This window comes from Paroedura picta, chromosome 6 (genome assembly GCF_049243985.1).
Source record: "Paroedura picta isolate Pp20150507F chromosome 6, Ppicta_v3.0, whole genome shotgun sequence".
Classification (NCBI taxonomy): Eukaryota; Metazoa; Chordata; class Lepidosauria; order Squamata; family Gekkonidae; genus Paroedura; species Paroedura picta.
Window position 1 is genome coordinate 24613183 of NC_135374.1, and position 16017 is coordinate 24629199.

General features: G+C 44.7%; 1 protein-coding gene across 4 annotated transcripts in view; it reads right to left on the reverse strand.

Annotated features, from left to right (window-relative positions):
• SLC7A1 (solute carrier family 7 member 1) overlaps window positions 1-16017 on the reverse strand; it is a 60457-nt gene that overhangs the window by 22395 nt on the left and 22045 nt on the right. For all 4 annotated transcript variants that reach the window (XM_077341802.1, XM_077341801.1, XM_077341804.1 and 1 more), the window contains 3 exons: window positions 10268-10426; window positions 7916-8090; window positions 1128-1249 (listed from right to left, as the gene is read on the reverse strand). In XM_077341802.1, the coding sequence (XP_077197917.1) occupies window positions 1128-1249; window positions 7916-8090; window positions 10268-10426 (456 nt within the window). The remainder of the gene's footprint in view (window positions 1-1127; window positions 1250-7915; window positions 8091-10267; window positions 10427-16017) is intronic.

Below are 16017 nucleotides of genomic sequence, written 5' to 3' on the forward strand. Positions count from 1 at the left end.
GAACAAGGGTAGTCAACCTGTGGTCCTCCAGATGTTCATGGACTACAATTCCCATGAGCTCCTGCCAGTGAATGCTGGCAGGGGCTCATGGGAATTGTAGTCCATGGACATCTGGCGGACCACAGGTTGACTACCTCTGAACTAGAACATCTAGAGCAGTGGTTCTCAACCTGGGGGTCAAACGACCTTTTCACAGGGTTCATGACAAGGCAAGCAGCTTGATCGGAAGGGGGGGGCACCATCCACACAACAGCCTATGCTAGAGCTATGGACTGGTTAAGTATCAGGCACCTTCAGTGGTACGTTCTTTCAGCTGGTGACAGGGAAAGAGTTCCACCCAGCCTGTCACTAATAGGTCAAATTACAACAAACAGCCTTTATTTAGCAGAGATTCCTCTATCCAGCAAAGCGGAAGCATTTAAACAAGTTATCACCAGTAACCAATGTTTATTATGTGATTCTGCTTAGTTATTATTTCCAGTCAACAATTCTGGCTACGACTACTTGGAGACCAAGACGTATGAGGAAAGGTTGGGGGAGCTTAGTCTGTTTAGCCTAGAGAGGAGACGACTGAGAGGGGATCTGATAACCATCTTCAAGTTTTTAAAAGGGTGCCATATGGAGGATGGAGCAGAATTGTTCTCTCTTGCCCTAGATGGACAGACCAGAACCAATGGGATGAAATTAATTCAAAATAAATTCCATCTAAACACCCGGAAGAAGTTCCTGACAGTTAGAGCGGTTTCTCAGTGGAGCAGGCTTCCTCAGGAGGTGGTGGGTTCTCCATCTTTGGAAATTTTTAAACAAAGGCTAGATAGCCATCTGACAGATAGGCTGATTCTATGAAGGCTCAAGGGGGTGGCAGTTTACAGTGGATGAGTGATAGTGCGGGGGGTTGGACTAGATGACCCATGAGGTCCCTACCAACTCTATGATTCTACTATGATATTCGCCTGCAGCACTACTGGCTATTTACAAGCATCCCCTTCCACAAGGCTAACGGGCTTAGAATTCTATTTTACTTCCCATTCTCCATTCTCATGGTTTTATGCTATCGTGAACAGCAACGTCTGAATAAACCCACACATAGACAGGGGGTCGATGAACTGTGAACACTGTGGCCTTACCTGTGGTGGCAATGCAGTCAAATCCTACAAATGCATAAAAGCAGGTAGCTGCCCCCGACAGTACTCCGGAGAAACCATACGGCATGAATCCACCCGCACCGTGTGGGATTTCCTTGGTGATGCTGAAAACACCAAAGAAGAGACCGGAGGGGATTCCGTTAGCAAGACATCACAGATTCAAAGGATATCCCTGAAAGAAGATGTACATTTCACAGAGGAAAGACCTACTCTGTGCTCTTTCTCAAGCTGCCCTTTTCCTTATGATGTTGTGATTTTTTCACTTTCCCTCTAGTATACGAGACAGTCTAGCATTAAGGATACAGTCTTCTACTGTTAAAGCACAACAAACTTCCTTCAACAAATCCTGGGAACTGAAGCTTGGCAAAGCACATAAATGTTTTGCCGAAAACTCCTTTACCTGAGCCACAAGATTTGTTTTTGGCTTTGCTGCAAAAAGAATCAAAAGGCTACCCCACTGCTCTGTTATTATACCCTGTTAGAGATCCATAGTCTCCAGTCCAAATTACAGCTGTAAAGTTACCTGGTAGTGATTTATTGATCTAACTAGGTCCCAGGTAGCTGGGGGGAAAATGTGGGTCTATACCTTTTAAATAACCAAGTTCCCACAGTCTCCTCAGGTGTGGAGACATAAAATAGTTTTAAAGTTTGTGGTTCAGATCTGCTCAGAGGCATGGGGCTACACAAAGGGGGATGCTGATTTGAAAACATTGCCAAAGCCCATCAAATTAAGGCTTTTAATACTCTCAATGCATAGGAAATCCCATTGGATCTGTGGGAATTATTTTTGAGTAGGCACAGATCAAACAGGGCTTACCATGCTTGAATTTTTGTCAAAGTATCTCCAAAACTGTCAGATTTATTCAGGAACGGACTGGACATTCAAAAGGGGGCTTTAAAGCCCTTTTGATCTTTCGTTATTAAATCTTGCATAACTTTGTAAACCATAAAGAAAGCTTCTGACAGCTGCTTGCCCCTCCAGCAGTTCAGCCCAAATGAACAATGCAATCCTAAACAGAGTTACAACCGGCTAAGCCAAGACCTCTGAAGTCAAAAGGCTTAAACAGGCATAACTCTTCTTGGGGTAACTCAGTAAGAGTTCCACTCGCTTTCCTTTTATCATCACAGCAACCTGGAAAAGAGAAGCTGTTTCATACCCTGTTTTTAACTATCCAACGGCATACAATCGCCTTCCCTTCTTCCCCCATGTGAGGTAGGTGAGGTTGAGAGAGCTTTGAGAGAAATTGTGGCTAGCCCAAGGTCACCCAGCTGGCTGCATGTGGAGGATGGGGAATCAAACCTGGTTCTCCAGATTAGAGGCCATTGCTCTTAACCACTTCACCAAGCTAGTGCTCCTAGAGGTGTCACCCTGTCTGTCACCCTAACTGGGAGAGAGATGCAGTGAATGCAGTTACCCTCCAAGCAGGAATATAAAAATACGTATCCCAAGTCCTAGTCTAATGTCCCAACTACAACTGATGCTGCTGCAGTATTGCACCCAAAAATTACACTAACTGCCCCCATGTCCCCCAAAATAAGCTTCACAGCGAGGAATTGCAGGTAGCTTCCATGTGCTTAGATATAAACCAACCCCCAGCTTGTTCCATTTGAACAATATGCACTTGGGAATACTCCATCACTCAGTAGACACATGCACTGGAACATTATCTGCGCACTCCTTTGAAAAAGCTTTACATTCCGGCCTTTTTTTTTGTCTGCTTGTTTTGTTCAAAAAGCAGTTTCCTTCAAGCATCATAGACATGTTAAATGGCCTCAACAGCAACCGAGAGGCACAAATCCAGCATCCAATCCAGGAAGCCCTTTATTCAGGGTTGGGCTGTGCTCTTCCAATAAATGAACTTGGAGGGAGCCTACTGTACACCCCAGAATGAACTTGCAAGGCATCTCTTAGCTGCTACCACCGCTATTCACTAAAAGCAAGTGAAACCTTTCTGGTTAAACCTGGATAAGAAGGGTTAGTGGGTCAAGAAAAGGAGAGACCAACAAAGGGAGGAGGTGCATCCACCCCTCTGAGCTCAAGGGCCAGCTCTTGGCAGTCAAATTCCAGAGAAATCGAGCCCTTGGAAAAGTAATGCAGTAGCCAGTGGCCTGAGCCAGGACAGAGACAAAGGGCCCTCTGTATTACCTAGCAGGACTGTGAAAATCCCGCTCAGAGTGTGGTTTAGGAGGAGGTAAGAGGATTCTTTCTGTGACGGGAAATGCGGGGCACATTTAGCAACAAAATCTTGAAGATTTTTCCACCCTGTTGGTATAAAGCCTTCCTCAATGCAAGCAGGAAATGGTGCTAGCCAGTTCTGACAAAGTCTGATCTCATATTATGTTGTCATCTGTCTGCTGTTCATGGAACCTCCAGGCTGTGCATAAAATCCAGAGTAAATATCCCCTCCGGCAACTTAGATTCAACGGCTGGGATCCTGTACCTCTCCTCTAGGAAGGCTTCTCTCCGAGTACTGCAAAGACCATTTCTCAGCAGCTAAACTTGATTCCTCTCATTCTGAGGAACTCTGAGCTCATTCCAAATAAAGCAACAACTAAAAGCAGCACACTGGAATTGTGTAAGTGGTGTTGCCTAAGGGGAATTGCCCAGCGCAATCCAATTGAGCTCTGTAGCTGAGGCCTGCCTCAGCAGCACCTGGAAACAAGCAAAGGTATAGAATCTGAGCCACCATGTCTTATTTGATTTTAACTGTATATGACGTAACAGGCTCTGAAGGATGCCTATAGGTTGTGGGCCACACTCATGGGCAAAGCACACAGTCTCTTTAGCAGCATACAGCTGAGCTCCAGCTAGAATTAAAATGGATAGACAAACGAGTTTCTAGGTACAGTCTTGTGTCGTACTACTTCATCAGTGATACTGTAATGTTAAACAAAGGAAGATATATCTTCATGCAAACCTTTTGTATATAAAAATAATAAAATTATATATATATATATATATATATTGATCTAATAATATATTGATCTATTGATATATATTGATATATATATCCTTAACACGCCCGCGGCGCCGCGGACTAAATAATTCGTTAAGCCCTTGGGGGGAGGGCTGTGATGTGGAAGGGGCCTGATTGGCCCCTTCCTCCGGACAGACCATTGGCCCAGCCGATTCCCAGCCTGCTGACAATATACATATGTTCTACCTTTATCAACCCCCTTCAAGGATCGCTGCCTTGTTGTGGCAAGGGGGCTTGCGTAGTTCAGTGAAGCTATGAGCTATACCGTGCAGGGTCACCCAAGACGGACAGGTCATAGCTGAGAGCTCTGACAAAAGGTGATCCACTGGAGAAGGAAATGGCAAACCACTCCAGTATCTTTGCCATGAAAACTCTATGGACAGTTCCAATAGGCATAACGATATGACGCCGGAAGATGAGCCCCTCAGGTCGGAAGGTGTCCAATATGCTACTGGGGATGAGCAGACGGCTAGTACGAGTAGCGCCAGAATGAATGAAGCGACTGGGCCAAAGCCGAAAGGACGCTCAGCTGTGGAAGTAACTGGTGGCGAAAAGACAGTCCGATGCTGTAAAGATTTTTATTCCATAGGAACCTGGAACGTCAGATCCATGAATCAAGGCAAGCTGGACGTGGTCAAGCAAGAAATGACAAGACTGAACATCGACATTTTAGGAATCAGTGAACTAAAATGGACAGGAATGGGTGAATTTAATTCAGATGACCATCAGGTATACTACTGTGGACAAGAATCTCGCAGAAGAAATGGAGTAGCCTTCATAATCAATAAGAGAGTAGGAAAAGCAGTCTTGGGATACAATCCCCAAAATGACAGAATGATCTCAGTTCGAATCCAAGGCAAACCATTCAACATCACAGTGATCCAGGTCTATGCCCCAACCACTGCTGCTGAAGAGGATGAAGTTGATCAGTTCTATGAAGCCCTACAACACCTTCTAGAAGCAACGCCAAAAAATGATGTGCTTATCATCATGGGGGATTGGAATGCTAAAGTAGGAAGTCAAAAGATAACCGGGATAACAGGCAAGTTTGGCCTTGGAGTACAAAATGAAGCAGGGCACAGGCTGGTAGAATTTTGTCAAGAGAATACAATGGTCATAGCAAACACTCTTTTCCAACAACCCAAGAGACGACTCTACACATGGACATCACCAGACGGTCAACACAGAAATCAGATTGACTATGTGCTCTGCAGCCAAAGATGGAAAAGTTCTATACAGTCAATAAAAACAAGACCAGGAGCTGATTGTGGTTCAGATCATGAGCTTCTTGTTGCAAAATTTAGGCTTAAATTGAAGAAAGTAGGGAAAAGCACTAGGCCACTCAGGTATGAACTAAATCATATCCCCGACGAATACACAGTAGAGGTGACAAATAGATTTAAGGAATTAGATCTGATAGACAGAGTGCCTGAAGAACTATGGACGGAGGTTCGCAACATTGTACAAGAGGTAGCAACTAAAACCATCCCAAAGAAAAAGAAATGCAAGAAATCAAAATGGCTGTCTGAGGAAACTTTACAAATAGCTAAGGAGAGAAGGGAAGTGAAAGGCAAGGGAGAAAGAGAAAGATACACCCAATTGAATGCAGAATTCCAGAGAAAAGCTAGAAGAGATAAGAATGCCTTCTTAAATGAACAGTGCAAACAAATAGAAGAAAACAATAGAATGGGGAGGACCAGAGATCTTTTCAAGAAAATTGGAGATATGAAGAGAACGTTTCATGCAAAGTTGGGTATGATAAGGGACCAAAATGGTAGGGACCTCACAGAAGCAGAAGAGATTAAACAAAGGTGGCAAAATTATACAGAACAACTATACAAGAGCGAGCTTAACATCCCTGAAGACCACAGTGGGGTAGTTACTGACCTGGAGCCAGACATCCTGGAATGTGAAGTCAAATGGGCCTTAGGAAGTCTGAGCAACAATAAAGCTACTGGTGGTGACAGCATTCCAGTTGAACTATTCAAAATCTTAAAGGACGATGCAGTAAAAGTGCTACACTCAATATGCCAGCAAATTTGGAATACTCAACAATGGCCACAGGATTGGAAAAGGTCAGTTTACATTCCAATCCCAAAGAAGGGCAATGCCAAAGAATGTTCAAACTACCGCACCATTGCACTAATTTCTCATGCTAGCAAAGTTATGCTCAAAATCCTACAAGCTAGGCTCCAGCAATATGTGGACCGAGAACTTCCAGAAGTACAGGCAGGATTTCGAAGAGGCAGAGGAACTAGAGATCAAATTGCCAACATACGCTGGATCATGGAGAAAGCTAGGGAGTACCAGAAGAATGTCTACTTCTGCTTCATTGACTATGCTAAAGCTTTTGATTGTGTGGAGCACAACAAATTGTGGCAAGTTCTTAAAGAGATGGGAATACCAGAGCATCTTATTTGTCTCTTGAGAAATGTATATGCAGGTCAAGAAGCAACAGTGAGAACTGAACATGGAATCACTGACTGGTTCAAAATTGAGAAAGGAGTTCGGCAAGGCTGTATACTGTCACCTTGCCTATTTAACTTGTATGCAGAGCACATCATGAGAAATGCGGGATTAGAGGAGTCACAAATTGGGATCAAGATTGCAGGGAGAAATATCAACAACCTCAGATATGCAGATGATACCACTCTAATGGCAGAAAGTGAAGAGGAACTAAAGAGCCTGTTGATGCGGGTGAAAGAGGAGAGTGCAAAAGTTGGCTTAAAACTCAACATCAAGAAAACAAAGATCATGGCATCCGGCCCTCTCAATTCCTGGCAAATAGATGGGGAAGAAATGGAGGTAGTGACAGATTTTATTTTCCTGGGCTCCAAGATCACTGCAGATGGGGACTGCAGCAAAGAAATTAAAAGACGCTTGCTCCTGGGGAGGAAAGCTATGGCAAATCTAGGCAGCATCCTAAAAAGCAGAGACATCACCCTGCCAACAAAAGTGCGTTTAGTCAAGGCTATGGTCTTCCCAGTTGCAATGTATGGCTGCGAAAGTTGGACCATAAGGAAGGCCGAGCGTCAAAGAATTGAGGCTTTTGAACTCTGGTGCTGGAGAAGACTCTTGCGAGTCCCTTGGACTGCAAGGCGAACAAACCGGTCAGTCCTAGAGGAGATCAACCCTGACTGCTCTTTAGAAGGCCAGATCCTGAAGATGAAACTCAAATACTTTGGCCACCTCATGAGAAGGAAGGACTCCCTGGAGAAGAGCCTAATGCTGGGAGCGATCGAGGGCAAAAGAAGAAGGGGACGACAGAGAATGAGGTGGCTGGATGGAGTCATTGAAGCAGTAGGTGCAAACTTAAATGGACTTCGGGGAATGGTAGAGGACAGGAAGACCTGGAGGATCATTGTCCATGGGGTCGCGATGGGTCGGACACGACTTCGCACATAACAACACAACAACCTTTATCAATATTATGTTGTATTGGTTTCTACAAAGATTACTATCAAAAATGGAGGCATAGTGTGTGTTGTGTGTATAGTTTCCCACTTGCCAGTGGAGTGGAGGTTTCAAAGATGGCCTTGTCATAACAACTGGGGCATCGACTTCCCCTCCTATGCAGACCTGTCGGTACCTAAATCAGGCCTCTGCACACGCACAGCAGGGGGCCAGGTGCTCACACTGCGAGGGGCGCCTCATGAACTACACCTCTAGTCTCATTTTACCAAGTGGTGCCAAGATAGAAAGAATTCCTGAGATGAAACTTACATAAGCAGGCATCAACACACAAACAAACCCACAACATATAAAAGGGGGAAAATAAAAGCTGGCACATACTTGTAGGCCTCTGAGGTGTTTGTTGCGTTATTCACAGTGTCACCTGGGAGTTGCCAGTTTTTTATAGATCCCTTAACAAACCCCGACACCATCACGAAGCCCAAGACTAGAACGTTGATGCAAGTGAACACTTTGTTAACCATTGCGGATTCCTTCACTCCGAAAGTTAGAAGTCCTAGAAAAATTGAATGGATAATTACACATTTTGTGCTCCATCAACAAATGAAATACAACATATTTTATTTCTGCAAAAGGGGCGCATTGACTCCTTCATCTGTTCAACTCACTGTGCTGCTAATCTTTTTTTTGGTTTGTTTAATTTGGCTACCAAATCAAGTTACCAACACGCCCAGTTAAGTAATAGCTTAGTCATAGTAATAGTTCAATCATAGCTTAGTGCAACTTTTCTCAACTTTTTACCATTGAGATACCCCTGAAACAGGCTTCAGGCTTCGAGAAACGATCATACAGAATATGGCACGATCATACAGAATATGGATAGGAAGCATAGCTGTGTACATGCTTGCCCAGGGCCCCTCCCCTTCCCACCCCCCTACAGGTCCATCATTGGCCACCTTGGAAGGCGGGGCAGGTCAACATGACCATATATGGTCATATCTGCCAATAAATGTTTTAACACATTTTTAAAATATTAATAATTAACTCCCACCTCTGGAAAACCCTTCCAAGACTATCGAGAAAGCCTGGCTTAGTGGAAGAGCATCTGCTCAGCATGCAGAGGGTCTCAGGTTCAATCCCTCACATCTCCAGTAGGCTGACATGAAAAACTTCCCCTGAAATCCTGGAAAGTTGATGCCGCTCAGAGGAGACAATACATTGTGCAGGGGGTTGGACTAGATGACCCTGGAGGTCCCTTCCAACTCTATGATTTTATGATTCTAACGCCAGTAGTCTGACTCAGTATAAGGCTGTTTCATATGTTTATACGTTTCAGATGTCTCAGACTTGCTATGGGTTGCAATGATAAAGTATTCAGGCAACAATTCATTTGTGCAGTAGGCATTCTCAGCCATTTCAGCTCCCTACTGATGAGCTTGGCAGACCTAAAATATGGGCATTTGCAGAAGTGATTACTGATGTAGAATGAGGAACTGCCTATTCAGGGTGGGGAAAAACAGCCCCCAAGTCCACACCTAAAGATCACACCTCTATGGTCTGTATACCTTGGAAAACCTGCAGAAAAATAGATTGTATATGGCAGAGCTGCAATTCTGACTAATCTGCAGACCATTCACAAGACCAGTTCAACAAATGCCAAAAAACACTGACTGGGAGAGTCTGCAGAGATCTTGCATTTTTATAAAAATGGCATTTGGTTTCAAGTAAACACACTGCTGGCTTTCGTTCCAGCATAAATTACATGCAGCTAAGGGACTGGAGGGATTTTTTGTTTTGTTTGAGAATTCTGCACTCGTACATAAATATTTTAATGTTTTGACTCTTCTAAAATAAACCGTCATCCAACAGGGCCATTGCAATTCAGTCTTCTTCTTTCCCCACAACCTCCTGGCTGGGCCATTATATGAACTGGCAGCTTATGAAGGTGAGCGTTACAAACCCAAGTTCTTTTGCAATGTCCATGGCTTTTCAGATTCCAGCTCCCTAACAACTGCACATTCCATGGATGGTATACGCTAGCGATCCCCAACCTGTGGACCGCGGACCACATGTGGTCCGTCGACTAATTGGAGGTGGGCCGCAAAGGATGCCTCCTCCCCGCCCCGGGCAGGCGCACATGTGCAGGCTCAGAGCTCCGCGCCTGCGCTCACTGGCATGCCAACAGCTGTGCCTCCCTCCCCCGCCCCAGCTACCCCAGCTGCCTGAGCAGAAGCGCCACCTTGGCTTCCCTGCTCCCCCCCCCCCCCCGGAGTCCCAGTGCTTAGGAGTGCTCACTTGATTGCAGACAGCTGAAGGGATGTTTAAACATTACCATAGCGACCAGAGTCAGAGAGCGTTAGGGCAGTGGTTGAGAGCAGAGGAGTAAACTACCCCCCCCCCAGCGGGCCTCAATAAAATTGTCAAGCGTTGAGTGGTCCCCGGTGATAAAAAGGTTGGGGGCCATACTCCACTACTGCAGATCCTTCCTCATTTTCCCTTCAGCACCTAGGACACAATTCTTACCAAACCTATTATAAACAGGAGGTTGCCACAGCAGCCCTAACTCTGCAGTTGTCCAACAGGCCAACCTGACACCAACAGCAAGCAAAGCTTTAAAAACAAAGCTAAAATAAATGAGGGTGTTCCCTTTTCCCGCAAAAGCAAAGAGGATTCCAGGAGAACAAAGAATTATTACCCAGAGCAACTTCAAAAATTAGGTCTTCCCTTTCTTACCTGTTAAGATTAAGATAATGAAAACAGAAAAGATGTCCGGATATTTTGCCAGCACTCCAGGAGCATTCATGGACATGTGCTTATGAAAGAAGGTCTCGAGATGTTTGCCTATAAGTTCATCAAATGTAGCACTCCATGCTCTCGCCACACTTGATGTACCTGTCAGAAAACAACAGAAAACGACCGAGGTGAGGACAATCTTTGGGTGAACCGAATCTGGATGCCCCCAACGCATGATTGTACATCCAAATGGCCGACTGGGGTGAATGGCCATCAATACGAGGATTGCTGCCAATCCCTCCTACTCTGTCCTACACATACACACCTTATTTGTGTAGCTTTGTTTAAAAAAAAATAGGTGTGGCTTTTTGTGCTTCCAAGTCCAAGCCGAATTATACACACACACACTTTGGGGAAGTTGTCCCAAAGTACCCTGACTAGTGCCAATGGAAGCATGCAAATTGAGAACCTGTTAGCCAAATGTATTTTGTAATTATCAGGCATGGCAACAGTTTCCATTAGACTTTCCCCCTTTAATGCCCCAGGAGCTCTGAGATCCTTAGAACAACATCTGCTTAGGGTCCCGAGGCCAACAGAGGCAAAGTTAGAGTTGGCCAAAGTCAGGACCAAAAGATCATGGCCCTGCAGGAACTAAGTAAGTTCCTTGGGGTCTTCAAATGGAATTATTCCACTGGACTTACGGTTGAGGCCAAAAATAACATCCACCATGGAAGGTTGGGCCCACTAGGAGAATGGGGAGAAAGAAGAAGAGTTGGTTCTTATATGCTGCTTTTCCCTACCCGAAGGAGGCTCAAAGCGGCTTACAGTCGCCTTCCCATTCCTCTGTGGATGTGGAAAATCAGCTCCTGCCAAACCTCCCCCATTCAGGACTTTAGTCGAGGATATGAGTTACAAAAAGCTGGAAATGTTTTAAATTTTTAATCTTTGTACATGCTTTAATGCTGTTACCCACCCTGGGCATTTGGAAGAGCAGAATACAAATAAAATATATCCTATTATAGACTCTTCTAGAAGAAATGATATAGATTGCATTTTTATCCTACCACCCCTTCAATCATCCATCTAGAATCAGAATCAAAATTTAACACTACTCCCTGACTCCCATTTTTAAATAAATATCCTCCATCAATACACCAAATTCACAACACAGGACTGAAGTAAGCAGCTGCATTTTCTTCCTACTCGTGCACACTGCCCTCATATGCAGAATTAATCCAATCTAAGCCAGCTGAGATCATCAAAGAAGAAGAATAGTTGGTTCTTATATGCCACTTTTCTCTACCCGAAGGAGACTCAAAGCGGCTTACATTTGCATTCCCTTTCCTCTCCCCACAACAGACACCCTGTGAGGGAGGTGAGGCTGAGAGAGCCCTGATATTACTGCTCAGTCAGAACAGCTTTATCAGTGCTGTGGCGAGCCCAAGGCCACCCAGCTGGCTGCATGTGGGGGAACAGGGAATCAAACCTGACTCGCCAGATTAGAAGTCCACACTCCTAACCACTACACCAAACTGGCTCTCACAGCCCAGCACTTCAAGCGGGCCAGAAGAAAACCTCCCACTATGTTAATGAGTTTGAGCACTTTATAACAATACCCCACAGCCTTCACATGAAAGTGTGAACACTTGTCACCCCTATTTCCTTGACATCTCAAAAATATTAATAACTGGAATTTCAGCAACAGATTGAGAAGTTAGCATTTTGGGGTCCCAGACCACAAAGGTGAAAATAGAAGCAACATGGGACACAGCAGAAATAGTTGCCCTCATACCCCATATTCTTGTTGCCCTCATACCCCCAGAAAGATATGAGGGCAGCCACTTAGGACAAAGAAGCCTTTTGTTGAATAATGAATCATCTAATCATATCCATGATTACTCTGATCTAAACCCACTAAAATAGGTTGGTTACTCTGCCATCTATAAATCCAACTCCCTGGTCACCATAATAGCAGGGTAACAGACTTCTCTGTTGTGTAAAAACCCATCATCCAAGGAAGTTATGACCAATCACCCTTGCCTGTCCTTGTCTTTTTGATGTGTTCATCCAACATAAATGAACCAGACTTGCCAATCATTTGCCCTGCACTTGGTTTAATAGCCCTTTGAAGTGTTAAACCCTATCAACTAGACTTTTTGATCTCACCAAGAACTTCAACTGTAGAATCCTTTGTATCTACTATTGACATATTAAGTGCACTCTAGCAGAGAATACACGCTTGATGACAACCTAATCACTAGCTGATCCTAAATTTGGCTCTTATATTAGCTTAGAACTTCTGGCAGTTTTCTGACCACGGCCCAAAAAGCTAATTCCCTGTAATCCCTTTTGAAAAAGCAAAATTCTTCTCCTTAGCTAAACCTCTCTCATTGAAGGAATCACTGCCCACTTATCATCAGATGATATTTAGTATTATCTATTTAATAATTACTTTATTTGCTTGAGAAAATGATCCTGAATGTAAATAACCACCCCTACAAAAGTTATACACAGCTTGTAAAAATGGCAAGCAAATGTAAGACATCTCCCTCTTTTGACGGGTGGAAAAGAACTAGACTTCCATTTGAGTAAATAGTTTGTGTGTACATCTAGCTTGCCACTAACATCCACACAATTCTATGCATACAATTGTAGCTTTTATCATACTGTGGTTCAATTTTCCTACCCATTGCCTTATTCTTTGAGACCTTATCTTTTAATCAATAACATTTCCTTTCTTGTTCAAATATCTAGATCAGTGGTTCTACCAGTGGTTACGTACATACCAGTGGAACGCAGAAGCACTCTAGGAAAAATGCAAAGTGTTCTAAGAATTTGCTTTCCCCATGTCCACCTTGCATTCTGATGTGTCTTCTCCTGTAGACCCATGAATTACCCATAGTAACATTCTGGCATGCTATTAATAAACTTGGCCATTTGGTGTTTCTCTTAATTCCCAATTCCCGCAGACCATTTCTGCCACAGACTATCCCATTGTGCTTCTGCAATATTTGATGTGGAACACATCTTCTGGCACGGCCCTTGGGACGGAAATGGGTATGAATGGGACGTCTGCAGCCCCACAACAGGGAGTGCGCCAGAAGAGGCCGGGGCAGTGTGGGCCATTGCAGGAGGAGGCTGGGCCACTGTTGAACTGCCCAAGGAAGCCTGGGCAGTTGTGGGGCAGTGTGCCAGCCAGCCAGGCCAGTGCCACCTTATGCCTGGACACATAGAAAGGTGGCATGGAGGCCGGGCAGGCCAGCGCTGCTGTGAAGGTGAGGAGAGTGGAGGGGGGAGTTGGGAGTCTGAGTGGGGGGAGGGAGCAGGAAGTCTGGGTGGTAGGGAGGCCTCTGGGGGCTGGGGCAAAGGCCACATGGCTCACAGAGGCCTACACAGTGCCCAGAGGCCTTTGGGGGTTGGGGCATAGGTCGCACAGCTGGCGAAGGTCAAGACACCGAACTGGAGGCCTCTGTGGGCTAGGTGAAGGCTACACAGTTCCTGGTGGCCAGGGCACAGGCCACCACACCAGTGCAGGCCCTCCAGGCCAGAGACCTCTTAAGAGGTAAGGAGGGAGGGGAGAGGACTCTGTGTGCATGTTTGTGTGTGTGTGTGTGTGTGTGTGCGCGTGTGTGTGCGTGCGTGCATCTGGGGGGAAGGGACATGGAAGTAGGTTGTGGAAGGAAGAAGGAAGGAGAGAGAAGGGAGGGGGAAGTCGGGAGGGAAGGAGTCTGCATGTGGGAAGGAGGGGTGATGGATTAAAGACCTCCAGAACACATACCTCTGAGAGACTGGGTGTCACTACTTTGATTTAAATATCTTTAAATGCCTGTAAACATAAATGTTCTCCTTGGGAAAAGGGGACGTTTGGTTTCTATTATGGTGAGACCCAAGTTCTTTGGCAGTAGCTAGTGGGATATAATACACAAACCAAGTTACTTCTTTTTTGCTCATTTTGGTGGGCAAGGAGAAATCTGAGGGGATTAGGGGCTGGCACCTCTGTGGTCACGTGACCGCTGGGTAGGAAACAGCTACTGGACGCTGATTGGAGGAGCCACCCCTAGCTTTCTCTAGGCTAGTGAAAAATCTTCTGGTGGCTGGATCACTCAATTCTTAGTAGTACTACAGTAAGGGGATAGTTTTGCATTTGTTTCCTGCTAGTAAAACAAGCTCAGGATTCCAGGAAACAGCTGTTTAGCACTGGAAAGAAGATGAGCCAGAAAAGCAGGCCCACTTTTTTGCATCTTTGATTTGCTCTACCTCATCCTGGGTGCTTTTCGGTTTTCTGACTTCAAGAGATGGTTCAACCACATGCCCGGCAGTCATTCCTATGAATTCACAGAACTGCAGCAAAAACAGTGAACTGGCTTCGCCATACAAGCCTTTTCTCATTGGCCCAGTTGGCCTCACAAGAAAAGGGGGACACAGAAGTTGTTGCCCTAAGTTTTGAAATGAGAATTTTGGGTCATGTAACTGCAGCAACCAAGCCACCAGCTTCTTCTATAACCCAGAATACGTAAATACATCAGAATACAATGGGCAAAGTTGTTTAATCTATAGCTCAGTTTCCTAAATCACTTTCTGAATTATCTTCATGCATACCTCAGCACAGGTAAACTATCTTTGAGCATTCCAAATTCAGCTTCTAACTGGCCCCATCCTATGAGAAACTGACCGGGGGGGGATTTCACTGCTTGTAGGGAGTCCAGTGATCAGCAAGAGCTGCATTTTGTAACATGTATAAAAGCCTACAAAGCAAGGAAATTCCTAAAACGATGTGTATGAACACCAAGGGGATGTAAATAAATAGTGAGCTTTTGATGTTTCACATACATCCCTCCACACCCTGCCAACAGCAACACTTCTTTTCGTGAACAAATTCCCTCCTTAAATATACCCATGTTGTGCTTTACCAAGTATTACAAAAATAAACTAACAACAATTAACTTTATTTCTCTCTTCCTCCCTGACCCCCGCCTTGCAATGCCCTTTTCCTTTTTTTCACATGCTCCAAATGCTTGCACAATAAAAACTGCCCACTGCAAGTCTGCACTGAACGTAGTTTGGATACCAACACAGACAAAGTTGGACATTGTTTAGCTGCGTTCCAGTCACTGCAGGGGGGGGGGAGGGACCCTGCTTCAAGCACACTTTAGACACAGTTGCTATAATGATACAGAATTCCCTAATGCTGTTAACTGCAGGTGATGCAATATTAAGCTCAACGTGCTAAATTAGGCTTGCTATGTAGGGAACAAAACAAAAATCTATTTCAATATGATCCAAATTTAAACACAGTCCCCCATAGGGACACTAATTTACTGCAAGGAAAAGCCCAGTCCCCCATAGGGACACTAATTTACTGCAAGGAAAAGCCCATTTCTGACATTCAACAGAATTCAGTAAATTACATGAGCTGTGCAATTATTTGGTCAAATAAAATCAACCAAGCCACATTAGACTCAAACTACACATTCAAAGTAATTATGTGGTGCTATTTCCCTTAAAGGCTGCACCATGCTCCAGTGCAAGAAGTAGGAGAGTCTTGAATCACAGTAAGGCTCCTTGTGTCACAGAAAAATGCCACCATTAGAGGAACAGATCCTTAGGATCCAATAAAAAGCCTGGGGCAGCCACCTTTACTTCTCTAAAGATTTTTCTCCACAAGCATGAGAGTGAGAGATTCAGACCACCATCTAGCATAGTCTGGTACCATTAATTCTACGGATTCCATGGGTCCATATCAGCCTTTC